Below are 14,632 nucleotides of genomic sequence, written 5' to 3' on the forward strand. Positions count from 1 at the left end.
TGTGGGGGGGGGTGGGGCGTGTGAAAAAGGGTTATGGGGATGGGGGCCAATGGGGCTTTTCTAATCTAATGGTAGTTGTAGCAGTTACAGTTTGGAAATCGATTAGTTTTGACCATTGAAATCGGTAGGCCCGCTTTTGCTGCATCACTCAATTTAATTTTGTCTCTCACGCGGGCGTCCGATTGCGACTCTATTATTATTATTATTATTATTATTATTATTATTATATTGTTGTTGTTTCCTTCTTATAATTTATTGCAAACATTGGAATATCAAATAATATTAATTAATTATATCATGTTAGTACAATGGAGATTTTATTATTATTCTCTTTTTATGGAGCAATTGTCCTCTCATAAAAGCTTTTATAAGTAAAAAAATCATTTAAATAAATAATAAAAAAAATGCAACTCGTCCTCCTCCCATCTTCTAGACAATTCAAGAGGCGATTCACCCATATATCGTCAAACAATTCCATATATTTAAGAGTAAAATAGGTTAAAAACGAATAGAAATACAATAATTTGTTCAAAAATTTTTTCTTATTTATCATTTCACGAAACACTTTCTACAAATAATAGAAGAAGTGGTCGTAGTCGTAACCATTTAATTCAAACCTATCTTTCTAATTATTAAATTTAAAAAGAGTTGGACCAAATGATAGTGTATGCTCAAAATAAGTTGAAGTTGAAGGCATTTGGTTTAAAGGATGTCCCAAATCACCCAAAAGGTGAAAAATCCTTAATGGAATTGGTAATTTGTACCTTGTGAACCTCTTTATAACGACAAGCCCCACTAAATCACAAATCTCTTGATTCCTAGCCCACATATTTGAAAAAATTAAATTAAAAGCAAAAAATGACCCCCCCCCCCCCCACCATAACTAACTGCTAGTAAAAATAGGAATTTTACTTCCATATTGAAAAAAGTTTTATTAATGTCAATATAATAATTCCCCCAAATCTTTTCACACTTGCTTCTAGACCCCTTTTTTATTTTCACCACCTTTCTTTAAAGTTGTTATAGTGCAAAAAAGAGAGCAATGGGACATACTTAAGTTTAGGTACAAACTGCTAATGAGACTCTATCTCGATCGTAAGATTGAGGTATCAATATAATTTAATTAAGAAAAGGGCTTAGATCTTATTAAATTTATTTGAATATTTTTGTCCGTTTTTAATCAGGGGTGATTTCATTATAAATAAAATGTAAGAGGAGGAATGATGCATCTCCTCAATAAGGGCCGGTCTATAAAACAGTAAATATAGTCTGAGTTTGAGTAAGATTTTTCTTTTAACTCTGCCTCCAGCTCCTGTCCTCACTTCTGTGTTATAAAATTTTACTCACAGTAAAAAGTCTGATTCACCCTTCTATTCTCTTTATACATCTATAATTTATCCAACAAAGACGAACCAACAATGTTGCATCCTTAAAAAGGCTCTTCGTCAGTTTGTTTGAGAAGTAAAATCTGTTTATTATCCTCAAACTTACTTTTATTCCCCATCACATACACAAAAACTACATATTCTATTTTTATTTTTATTTTTTTAAAAAAAAACATTTGACTATTACCACAAGTATGTGACACCCACTAAGCATATGGGTTTTGATTGTATCCTCCATGATCTCAAGAATTAATTAAACATAGTGAGGGGAATTGATAAAGTGGTCTCCAACATAACTGGGAATTTTCAGCAGATTCCACAAATTTGAGGGACCTCCTTGTCCTTTGCTCCCATGCACATTTCTTTTCTTTAATCTATTTTGTATGCAAAAGTGCCAAACATTACCAACAAAAGAATCCCATTTCATCCATTAGCATGCAAAGACTTGTTCATGATTTCTTTACATGAATAAAATAAATAGAAAACCAGTAATGGGATCATTGCTTGTTGTGGGAGGTAATTGACAACAAAAGAGATATTGCAAATTACTCCCCATAATATTCAAAATTTGTCTCCCATCCACTTATATACTATAAGAAAACAAATATAAGGTTGTTTACTATGTGTTAAAGATATATAATATCCAACAGCCATTACTTGCCTAATTGACAAGCACATTTGTTCTTCTAGAGTACGTGCGTTTTTTGAGGAATTTTTTTTAGTTATGAACCAACACAAAATGACTTTCAATGCGAGAATTTCAATCTTAGGTTGAAAGGAAAGAAAATCGAAACCAAATCAGCTAGAATGAAAAATTCAAGACTTGAAGGATGAAATTGCAAATTCCAAAAAACCACATGGGACCTTAGATGCAATATATGTATAACCCTCAAAATGAACAACAATCTTTTGTCACATTCCTTAAACCACCTGACGTATGATTCCCAAGAACTAAAGCATTGGTTTCATATTTTTGCTCGAAAAAGAAGAGAAAAGGAAATCAAATCTTCATATAATCTAATAAATTAATTACTAGGGCGGTGGATAAATTAAGGATTATGGGCAGATAAATTAAGATCACTTCTCATTTAGTCACTTTGGTCATAATTAAATAATTTTAATCAACATTAAGGTCCACTACTGCTAATCTTTGTCTTCCTTTTGAAAAATTATTGTTTGACATCACAAAGATCGGGATAAGATTTTGGTAGAAGCTTGTCATTAAGATTTTTTATTTTTTTAAAGTAAATAATGAAAAGATAAAGTCATAGATTTAAGGCCAAAAGCTCAAAAGAGATTGGATGATTAACGCTAATCGACACAGTTATTCTTAATTACGTTGGAGCTGATGTAATTATAATGTTTGAAGCATGGATTAATCTATTAATTTACTAGTGATTTTTTTATGATTTTATTGCAATCGGACGAGATTTCATGTCTGGTTATAGTATTATAAAACAATGTTGTAATTAAAGATGAAAACGCTGATAATTAGTGCTTATTGCAGTTAGTAATTACAGCTGCAATTTGGTCCTTCTGATATCATTATGAATAAAGCTATGCAAGTCCTATCAGGACCTCCTATTGCAATTAAAAGAACAATTCAACACTACCAGCCAAGTTTTACTTAATTTACGAAATTGAAGTACCATAATGTGTTCAAGTAGTTGTTCTATTGTAATAATAGTTCTAAATTAATTATAAATATTTGATATTGATAATTAGTTTATTGATAGTTAATAATTGAAATTTATCATATAATTACAATCAATTTACTTAAAAAAATAAAAGAATAATGTCAGCACTAGAAAAGATTCTAAATCCATCGTAACGATTAGACAAATAAATTGAACTACCAGTAAGGGGTAATTACACACTTTCCTCTTTAAGTTTGGTGTAATTACACATAAATTATTTTTTTTTTGTAATTTAAAAAATTACATCTAATATTCTTGAGGTTTGTTTTTATCTAGCAAACATGTGACTCCATTAATCAAAATTCATCGAATTTAATAATATTAAGAAAAAATTTGGATCAAAATTCATATTTACCCCCAATTGACTTACTACTGATTTATTACGGATCAAATAAATCTTATTATAATCAAATTACCATTATACATTTTCATACGAAATGCATATAAAAAAGTATACTTTCAATGTTATAAGAGTAACTTAGTCACAGAAAATTTGTTCTATCTATAATAAGTCAATAATAAAATAATCGAGGTTAAATATCAAATTTGTTTGAATTATTTTGTTAATATCAATAAATTCAATGACTGAATAATAGATAAATTTATTTGTTAGACAGAAGCAAACCTTAAAAATATTAAACATAATTTTTCAAACTACAAGAAATTTACATATAATTACACCTAATCTCAAGAACGAGAAATATAATGATCCCACGTATAAGATACAAAACAGTTGAAACAATTAGATCGGACTTAATTTTGGTGGTTGTGCAGCCAATTCTGCTGTCTCAATCCACCGAAAGCTTCAAACTTGAAAACCACCCCCACTATTTGAATTCATATATCACTGTTCCATAATTCAGAATTACCTAATTATTTAATTTACAAATATTATTTTCTTCACTCCATGTCAAACAATTGTTATCAGCAAGATTGAGAACAAGATTTTGCCTGGAGGAAAACATTTCAGATTGATGTGATGCAACTGAAAGTGAAAGACAGAATGGTAGATTATGATGGAATTGAATTAGTCCATATAATTAACATAATAATTATGTGCAGATGACGGAAGATTATGATGGAAATTTGAATTTGTCCACATAAAAAAGAAGACTGGAAATTCTAATTCTAAGTTAATTAAAGCATTGATTAGAAGTTCTGATTTGACCTACCTACATCCTCTCTAAATTGGAGCATTATAATTGCTTGCCCACAACAAAATTATGATGTATGAGTGAGTGTTCAAAGTCCACAACACCAGACTTTGTTTAAATCCCTAAAAAGATGAGAAAGTGTAACTAAAATGGAGCCCAAAACAAAAGATGTTTACTACGGAAAAATGTACTGCTAATCATTTCATACCTCCTGCTTTCTTATTGCCGACGCAACCATTAACAAACTCAAGAACAGGAGTAGGAAATTAACCATACGGATGGATGAAAACAAAGCAACCAAATCTCCTTCCATCCATTTATCTATCATATCTACCCGATTTCTATGTTTATTAAGTTTGGATAGTTTGATTCCACATCAATAGCCAAAAGATACATCGAAATATTAGTCGACAACTACTAAAAATTTAATAATTTCGCTATCAACAGTTAATAACATTGATAATTAACATCCATTTGAATTGACATCACTTTTCCACTAATTTTTTTGTAGTGGTCGATGTGATGTCTTTAGCTCGACGTGAACCTCACTTAAGATTAATGGGGGTGATTTAGACTTTAGAGCAAATTATATTATTTGTCAACACACCAAAAAATATGCAAAAATAAAATCAATGTCTAGGTGTAGATGAATGTGGAAAAACGTACGAGATCATCAAGATTTTGTGTATATTTCTTGTCCGCCAGCCGCTTACCTCTCCCATATTTCTTGCCTAAAGCTCATGAGAAATGGTACAAGCTAGTCTATTATCTTATCACTCCGTCTAAGTGTCTCATTTTCAACTGATAAGATGAGCATTAAACTTCATTGTCGGCTTACATTTGTGGGATAAATTCAATTGGAACTATCTAGAAAAGACATTGTGCGCAACAGGAAAAGGGAAAAGAACCCACGCAGGGATAGTCATAGAAGCAAGGTTTATCTTGTATAACGAGATTTATCATTTATCCATACTCGAGGTCTCAGAACTATCAAAGCACTACATGTGTTACTGCATTTATGTATTTTTCAAGTTAGTTTCTAGTTCACCTTACGACTAGTCTAATGCTTAATAATTTCATCTCATCTAGAACCACCTTGCCAAAATTTTACCACAGTTAAAAAACCAGGAAACAATAAACATGGTATTCAACTGGAATCCACAAGGTGAAGTTCAGCTATATCACAGTAGAAATGTAGCGTGTAGCTTCATAGTCAATCCAACAAACAGATGCCAGAAATGTGATTTCCTTGTATCATGTCATGACTCTGAGCAGCTAGCTGTACTCAATTTAGCACAGGCTCAGGGTCTTCCTATATTTTCCACGTAATGTGTTAGACATGCATGACTTCTGTTAACAACTTGAAAAATTACCTCAAGAGCTAAAACCAGTGGGTTGCTGCATAACATTTTGAAGATTCTGTACCATGCTCTGGTTTGGCAATTGAGGTTCCTCAGATCTTTATCTATCTTACAAAATAGATGACCATCTGCAGCTAAGCAGGACATCTTCATTGGGATATCACGAGCAGTGATGACAACTGAAAAAAGTCAAATTTATCAGAATTACATAGCCCAGAGATGAACATCACATTGAGGAAATTAGTTGTATTCTGCAGATTCTCATGCAATCATAATGCCTCATCAGAATTTAACACATCATTTGTCAGGTTATTCAATTTCTGATTTCTTTTTTAACTTCACAGAATTAATGATGGCACTCGATAATTCATTATAAAACAGCAACATGCATAATATAATCATTGGAGGCGTGCTGATAAACCATATTAAACCATTCTTTCTTCGCCTAAAATTTGCACGACTTAAACAGAAAACCCACATGAGCAGTGTGATTAAGTATATGATGTTTAAGGGGAAATTATAGAAGTTTTATTGAGCTGAATAGTCTGAAAAATAGCAGGAGCCTAATCATTGAAATCGTAGTTTTCAACATCAAATCTATTTCTGGTTAAAGGAGATGATGTGTGCAGAATACTCAGCCTATCTTATCACTATCAAATCATGCGGTATAACAAAGTTGAGAGTATGAAAATTTGCTAATCAAGTGATGTGCATTGGTGAAAGGACAGGCAATTTAAAATAATAGATGCATTTAAATATAGGACAAGCAACAGGCAGTAATGTCAAACAATAATGGAGATATGCACCTCAGTTCCAGCCACAATGGTGCCATTCAGAGGATGAGCCACACATGCAGTAACACTTTCAGACAACGGGAGATATCTGTTTTGCATATGCTGGCTGGTTGCTTCTCCAGTGCTATGTATATCCTCACTACTAGGAACGAATTTACAGTTAGCAGCAGCTTTAAGACATAACGCACTTTATTGACACTTCCTCCCATGCAAATCAAAAGGAATGGTGAAAAAATTTACTTTCTTCAGATGCTAAACTAGAAGGCAGGATCTTATTCCCACATGCTTAGCAGTCACACGCACAGACACAGAGGGTATGCAAAGTTTCACTGGTAGACTAAGGGTTAAAATGGAATTGATAGAAAACATCAAATCAAGATTTCAATAAGTTAATTTGCTTCAACTCTCAATTAGATATGAAGTCTCAACAGCATGAATAACTGATGAAAATGTTATAAAAAACAGACTAAAATGTGAAGTTTTTAGGAGATTCTTACTTGTAGTCCACATGACAAGGAGAGGTGCAGTCTGGATAGAAATCCAAAAGATAAAGGCCATTGCTGGATGATCCAACAGCATAAATCTGCACATATTCTCCAAAAAGTAAATATTGCAAAGTGTAGAAGTATGATGTCCAAATCAAACTAAAACGTAATCCAATTGCATTACACCAGCTTGATAAATTATTTTCAAAACTAAATATTCCCTTCTAATTGACTACATATGTTTTGCAGCATTGTCAAAAGCTAATGTGGACATCAATAAACAAGAAAAGGGTATGAGTACCAGATTATGTTGATTCCTTTTTAAGCATATAGGTCTTAAATGCAAATTGAGAAAGCCCAATTTGGAATGATAGAAGAATTTTACATTATGTTTTGTTCTTGAGAAATGAGTAGATTGACAAGTCCAAAGCATGTCAGGGACGTCCATTTTCCTCTAGTACCTTTTCTATCCCGTTCCTCCTAATGAGAAATAGTAGGTTGCATATCTCAAAAAGCAACAGTATTAACTGTTGGTGCAGTAAAGCAAATCAAATGTATTGGTTTTTACGACTTACCGAGTTAATTGGTAGCCAACATGGCTTTTTCAAGTACGAGAGATTGGCCAAATCATTTTGCTCATCCCTATTCTCAGATTAACATGCACAGTAAAAATTGACACCAGTGAGAAATGTCGCAGAGTCTTTTTCAAATGGAAGTGTCAGTTTTTAAGTTAGTTCTATGTACTTACAACCACGAAGGTGGAGGACAATGAATGTGTGTCACTTGAAACTTGGTGGTATCTAGGACACCTGACCTAGAGCAAACAACGATAATCATGTTGAGAAAAGGCGGGCTGTCGAAGCAAAATAAGATGGACAGAAGATCCCAAAAACAATGTAAGATGTTTCACACAGGGAAAAAAAATGTTTCAAGAATCTTTCAGAAATTATTAGATATACTAGAAATGAAAATATTACGCTCTATTTTTAAAATCTTAAATACTGCTAATAAATCATGTTTTACAAATGGAAAATAGAAGGATAAAACACACACACACAATTATATTAACACATGCCAAGCTCATTCTGAAGAATAAAAAGTAGCATCCACTTGTTTCCAAACTCACCATCCATCATCAAGATGAAATGCCAATTGATAAGGACAAGATGGATCAACATCAATCGAGTGTATCTCCTTTGAAATAATATTTGATTGAGCCTGCAGACAGTAAGAAGATGTGTTCAATGCACACAAAAGTATCTAGAAGAAGCAACAGTTTTCAACAACTGTTAACCCTTAAGCAGAATATGGCTCATCCAAATAGCCAGTAATTTCCTCTTTTTTCAGATACGGAAAGGAGATGTAAATTATGTAACTAGCAAATATTAAAGAAATTTGGGAACAAAGAGAATTATAAGCTTCTATGACATAAATCCAACGAGAAAAAGAGTAAATTACGACAAGTAAGTTTGCATACCTTCAATGGAGATATTTTCTCCAGCTCATGTGCCAACTTCACCTTTAACAAAGGAGAATAGTATTCCTGGATAAGCAAAGCTCATATTATAGCAAACAGATTACAGATCAATCATGAGAGACTGCTTAGTAGAAGATAGTACTCCATGCGTCCAACAAAATCTATGTGCTTGTCTTGTTTAAAAAAATCAACAGTTAATTAATTCGATCACCAAGTAGGCCGCTCTTAAAACATAAATTAATTAGGTCTATAACTACTTCCTATCAATTAAATGTTCTGTATTTCATCTTAATGTTAACTAATACAAACATTATCAATTGAATTTCTTTTATAGCCTAATTAAATGTTTCAATTTATAATTATTAACTTTTGTAGAGAAGAACAATTTTGGTAGGAAAACAATCATGTTTCTTATATTTCAAAAAAGGCAATCCAGGCATGCTTTCTAGGATGTGGGAAAAGTATATTATTCATATACATTATAGATGTGATTCCTATTTACTTGAAAATTTGGTATAAACTTTGCTTTTTCACCAAAGTTAAATCAAACAATCCTGTGAGCAAAGTCAGAGGGGAAAGTCCATAAGTATAATACCTCCTTATTGTTTCTAAAAGCAGTATATGATCTTCCTCCACGTAGGTCCCACATAAATATGGTTCCCTGCTTGCTAGCTCCATAAATAATCTACTGGTTAAACAGAAAATTTGCAACGTATAATTTGATTAAAAACTATTGAAAGTGGAGATGAGGAATATTTCTTATTTTGGTTAAAAGTAACATAGTTTGATTAAAAACTGACCTCATTATCCCCACTTAACTTGATGCTATTAAGCGAGTCAGTAGAATTTGTTGTGAGTTCCAAACACGGAAAATCACTAACTCTTCTATCCCACACATTAATTACACCACTAGTATCAGATGCGAGCAACCTATTGAGGAGATTATGCAGAGGAAACCCAAAAGAAAACCTTTATCAATGTGAATATATCAAGAAATAAAAAATAATAAGAAAACAGGTAAAAAAAATCCAAAGCAACTTAAACTTTTCACTCTTCTTATAGTTCTACTGTAGACAAATTTTCTTCTATAGTATATAGGTATGGAAGTTCTATAAATTACTGTGTGACTAATATCCTGATATCCTTTGGACCTTGAATACCTTTCCTAACGGATTTAGTTTTATCAATGTTTCAAAATGTTATTCCAATCTACACTAGTCAGTGTAAACTATTAGTGCTCTAGACTGGATGTTTCTCACTCCAAGATTTTATTTCTTTTTTACTTCTCTTTTTCCAAAACTTCAGGCTCTGTTTTGTTCAATTTTAGGGAATACTGGAGAAATGTTTTAGACAATGAATTCTAGAGAAAATGCACTGAGTGAAGTATGTTGATTTTATTTTTGGGGGAGGTTTTCTCCAGTACCGATGTCTTTTCATGTAAGTTTTGTCAGGTTAGTGGTGTTATGAAAAAATATATATTATAATATCATATGTCGTTATTATACTAATGTAGTAATTGAAAGATCTAAATTATACACTTTTAATTGATTAAAAGATTTAAATATGCATAAAGATAAACGTTGTAAAAGAATAGAATATATATGTATGTGTTTGCGCATGCAATAATAAATATTATATTTTTATAATATCACATTTTGAGATTAAATGCCTCTTGCAATAAATTCTAGGTTGTAATGCATCCTCTCATCATCAAGATATGAAATGAAAAAACAAAAAGAAATATTGGCTCCAGTTACAGACCTCGAACTGTCATCAGAAGAAAAAGAAATGTCAGAAAAGCCTTTCTGAACATTGAACCCATGAACAGTGACGTTGGGTCTTTTCCTCAACACCTTATAAAGAAATCAAGAAAAAACAGTTGTACATCAACATACAAGAAAACCATTAAAAACTAATCCGGATTATTTTGAAGTTAAAGCAGCTTGACACTGATTCTCAAATACACTTAATGCATGTATTTCATATCAAGGTTCTCAGGTATAAGAGTGTTAGTTACCTATGTCCACTTCCATGCATCTATGTTCTCTTCGTTCATACCAATGATGATATTAAACCAAAATTGACCCATAAAGACACTAATGAAACAGAATAGCTTTAAGCCAAAAATGCAGCTCTAATGGTAAGGTTTGCTATGAGCCTATGACAAGTTAAAATCTCAGAGATAAAGTGATACCAACATTGATTCATGGTCATATCTGATTAATAGTCTCTTTATGCTTGCACATTCATTTCATGCTCAACGCCTCAACCTCAGAGAATGTTCTTCAATTCTTAATATAGTCAACTTTCTATAGAACACCTTTGACTGATGAATCAAATAAATAAATTTATATTTGTAACTTAGATATTTTATTCTCATTCATCTTCTCAGGAAAGAAACTCCATGGTGGATCTTCAGTTAAAGATGGACACTATAGAGATTGCACTGAAGAAATCCGGAAAATACTCACCTGAACTGGTTCAGATGAGATGAACCCAATGTCGAAAATATGAACTTCACTGCTTTTCATTGATGTACAGGCAATCTGCGGTTACAAAAACACATACAAAGTGTGAAGCCACAAGGGAAAAAAATGTTGAAAGTGAAAGGCAAAAAGGTGCAGATAAGATAATAGGAAACTAAACTTGCTTCTCTCTCTTGAAATCGTAAGTGAAAGGAAATTCATCCTCATGAAATATGTATGCCTGAAAAGCTTATCTTGACTAGGAAATAAAAGAAATGAAAAGAAAGAGACTGTCCACCAGAACGCATCAGTTGCCACATTCATGTTGAAAAATAATAAAAGGTCCTGAGAGTTTGAAAGCAATTACGAATGAACAAGAAAAGGAAAAAAGCAAAGCAAAGCAGAAGAAACATTTTCATAAAAAGATTTCGTGAAACAGTGGCACGAGAAAGAAAGTCCAACAACTGCAAAACAGAATTTAGAATTTCAATAAATGGAAATATATTGAAATAACACGCGGAGACCTTTTTAAGAAACTAATCAAAGTTTTTCCTGCACAAGCACACCACTAAATTAATTAACTTTATATGTTGCTGCTAAAATTAGTCATCGACACAATAAGTTCCTCCCAATTCTCTTCAGCACTATCCATGGCCTACATAACTGAGAAGTGAATGAATTAGGCTCAAGATTGCAGGCCTTCTAAATCACCTCTATCGAGCACATCCCTAAGCAGATGAAGTGTGTGTTCAAGCCATGTTTGATGTTGTCCCACTTGCTTAGAAATTCATGCCCATTTAGGATACAAGATCACCTGTTCAGGTGAGCGTTCAGTTATTTCAGACTAAGAACTTGCTTCTACTAGTTCTTCCTGAAACAAGAAGCATGTGCGAAGCAGAGCACAGTAGGGGGGCTCCAGCAACAGTTCACTTGCTATAGAAAATGATCCAACAAACTAAATATGCTTCAATATTTAGAGTACATAGTAAAAATGACCAATTATGTAAGCATGGTTGATTGATCACCCAGAATGAAGAAAAATTCTAACCTCATCTTGGTTTGCAAGATTCCACCGAACGACATCAAGTTGTTGATACATAGATATGTGCAGTAACTGCTTTGCTTCATCTTCTTTCAAATCTGAAGGATATATAACCCATTGAAAGTATTAGTATATGGAGGATACGCATAGTTCCTTTCGTGCCATGAGGGTAAATAACCATATCAATGGGAGAACTGAGAAGAAGATAGAAAAAATTAGTTAGTATATGTACAACATACTTAAGGATATTAGGGGCAAATTATCCACATAAAACCATGAAGCAAACTGAATGTTCTACTTTTAGCCTACTGTTGTCGCTTTTTAATTTCAACCACGAAATGCGAGAATAAACCAGAAGCAACTCCTTCATTTCTTCATGTTTCTCTTTGCATGGAAAAAAAAATTAGTTAGCCTGTGCTACTTCTAAAAAAATAATAATAATGAAAAAGTGGCCTCAAGTATCACAATTTACAAGCCGATTTTGGGTCAGACCAATCAACTTGCTTCAAGATATGTGTTATGAATTTGTTGTGCATGTGCTCAGTTTGTCCAAATTCTATGTTCAATTGTTAAAACCTGGGACCATATGTCAGTCTAAGTCTAAAGCAAATCTACTTATCATAATGGTATCCTTAAATGACAGTCATATCACTGAACAGCAAAAATTTACATAAAACATAACATAAATCTGATTTTCATGACTCGTTACCTGGGCTTTGAATATCTAAGTCGTGCACAGTTAAGCAACCTGATTTTGTAGCCGATGCCAAGTATACACCCTATCAAGACAAGCCAATAATTCATAACCAAATGGTATATCTGATAGGCTCCCTAAAAGCTCTAATATCTCCTATCTATAATAGCAAAGAAAAGAGATACGCACTATGAATTCTTATGCTTCTGCCACATCCACCTTACAACCAAGACTCACGTAAACAAATTACTCATTCACACATAAGTTGAAAAGTGCTTCCTGGAGTTAGGTGTTATACTGCTTTTCTATCATATTTTTTAAGACCAGGACTTCAACATGTCTAAAGTATTAAATAAGCAATAATAGTAGAACAAAATTGACTGAATCCGCAAATTATTTCTCTTATAACTGATCCAGAGTCTTTGACAAGACAGAAAAAATACAAGCATAAGATTATTAGCTTTATCAATTATAGAGCCAGGAATCCAGTCACCGGTTGAAAAGATTTTCATGTATATTTTTATCTAGATTTGATTGGAAAGGAGTTCTGGTGCTACTCAGAACACGTTGTACCTCCTTGGTGATATTAATATATTACATGATCACTAAATTTTTGTCCAAGTAGCAACAATTAATCATGAGCTGGACAGTACAACATGATACAACACAAGTGCACAAGAAGTGGCATGTCCAAGAAACATTAATTAAGTAACAGCAAATTGATAGTCAACCAAAAGCTGAATTACTTACTCTCTTAAATTTGTTTTGATCAATACCTCAAAATATCTTTCATATAGTATTCAGAATATTAGTTGACAACCTTATTTTTGTTGTCAACCACAGCTTTTCATGTGGAAGTATGACATTGTCTATTTCTTTCTAATTGTCTAAGCCCTAAAGTTTGATGCCTATGATACAATAGTTTTCGAACTTTATCTTGTTAGCAAGTATGAAACAGCTCAAGTCTCTTCAATAAGCATACTGAAAAGGCTCAAGCTACAATTATGCTAATTTTCAAATTTTATAAAGAACCTATTAAAAATTTGCTAATATAACATAGTTAAAATAAGTGAAAATAATATTCATAATTCAATTACCTTAGAATCATATTCAAGTGATGTGATTCCCTGCCTGAAAAAGACCAGAAATGTTTAGACTGAGATACTTACACCATAACACAAAAGGATTTAAATTAACTGAAATACAATTTCAGATTAAATAAGGAATTTTTTTCTTTATATACATAAGAATACTTAGACAAGCATTGAACTCTTAAATAGCTCGAAGAAAAAGCATCTGGATGTGATCCCCTATAACAACACAGAGAAGCATATAATAGAAAAAGAAAAGCCAACCTTTTGATTGCTCTTGGGTTATGATTGAATCCAACGCTGTTAAACCAATCAGCCTGTCAAGACCACACTCAATAAAATCCACCACAAACCACAACCGGAGAAAATTATGCATGTAATCTGTTGCTTAGTGTTCATGTCAAATTAAAACTCAAACCAATAAAAGACGAATAGGTGAAAAGAATTTCATACATGAGTCTGGCATGGTTCTCCATTGACATGGTATTTATGAGGAAACGCTCCAACCTTAACGTAATCCCCAACAAAGAAATTCAACAGAGAAACAAAAGAAGAATTAATGAATGTTAGTATGTGCAATTACAGTAAATCCTTCGATTTGTATAATGAACCGCACGAAAATGAAAATAAACTAACACTGACCTCCGAATACGATTGAATTATGAGAGTAGTAAGGTGGTGCCGATAATTTGGCTCGAACTTTCCATTTAATTCGACGAGACTTCTCTTCCATTGATGCCTAAAATTCCATCGCCTTACGTAAATTACAACCTAGAAAACAAGTAGAAGCAAATCCTTATTTAGGGTTTATACAGATTACCTTTTCACGGATTTCCGTCTCTCAGCCGATGGGTTCACAGGAACCAAGTATCTCTCCATCAACTAAAACAGAGAGTTCTTCGCTTCTCTCCCAAAATCAAAATTAGATGAATTTGGGGAGCGCTTTAAATCTCGAAATACTAATCTTGAAATCTCCCGCCATCCTTT

General features: G+C 32.7%; 1 protein-coding gene across 3 annotated transcripts; it reads right to left on the minus strand.

Moving 5' to 3' along the window:
* LOC105171080 lies at positions 3,776 to 14,632 on the minus strand. Of its 3 annotated transcripts, XR_848536.2 has the most exons (19): positions 14,466 to 14,632; positions 14,288 to 14,384; positions 14,099 to 14,152; positions 13,910 to 13,962; positions 13,652 to 13,685; positions 12,570 to 12,639; positions 11,867 to 11,958; positions 10,825 to 10,899; positions 10,115 to 10,206; positions 9,154 to 9,283; positions 8,949 to 9,038; positions 8,354 to 8,419; positions 8,003 to 8,094; positions 7,625 to 7,690; positions 7,452 to 7,518; positions 6,889 to 6,974; positions 6,404 to 6,533; positions 5,610 to 5,776; positions 3,776 to 4,033 (listed from the first exon to the last, which is right to left on the minus strand). XR_848536.2 is itself a non-coding variant. In XM_011092091.2 (18 exons), the coding sequence occupies exons 1-18, from the start codon at positions 14,522 to 14,524 to the stop codon at positions 5,747 to 5,749; spliced, it is 1,383 nt and encodes a 460-aa protein (XP_011090393.1). In that variant the 5' UTR covers positions 14,525 to 14,632; the 3' UTR covers positions 4,059 to 5,746. The 3 variants fall into 3 exon arrangements, 2 of the variants coding, with proteins under 2 accessions (XP_011090393.1, XP_011090394.1); XM_011092091.2 differs by lacking the exon at positions 3,776 to 4,033 and having other exon boundaries at positions 4,059 to 5,776; XM_011092092.2 differs by lacking the exon at positions 3,776 to 4,033 and having other exon boundaries at positions 4,060 to 5,776; positions 6,404 to 6,530.

Source organism: Sesamum indicum, linkage group LG9 (genome assembly GCF_000512975.1).
Source record: "Sesamum indicum cultivar Zhongzhi No. 13 linkage group LG9, S_indicum_v1.0, whole genome shotgun sequence".
NCBI classification, from domain to species: domain Eukaryota; kingdom Viridiplantae; phylum Streptophyta; class Magnoliopsida; order Lamiales; family Pedaliaceae; genus Sesamum; species Sesamum indicum.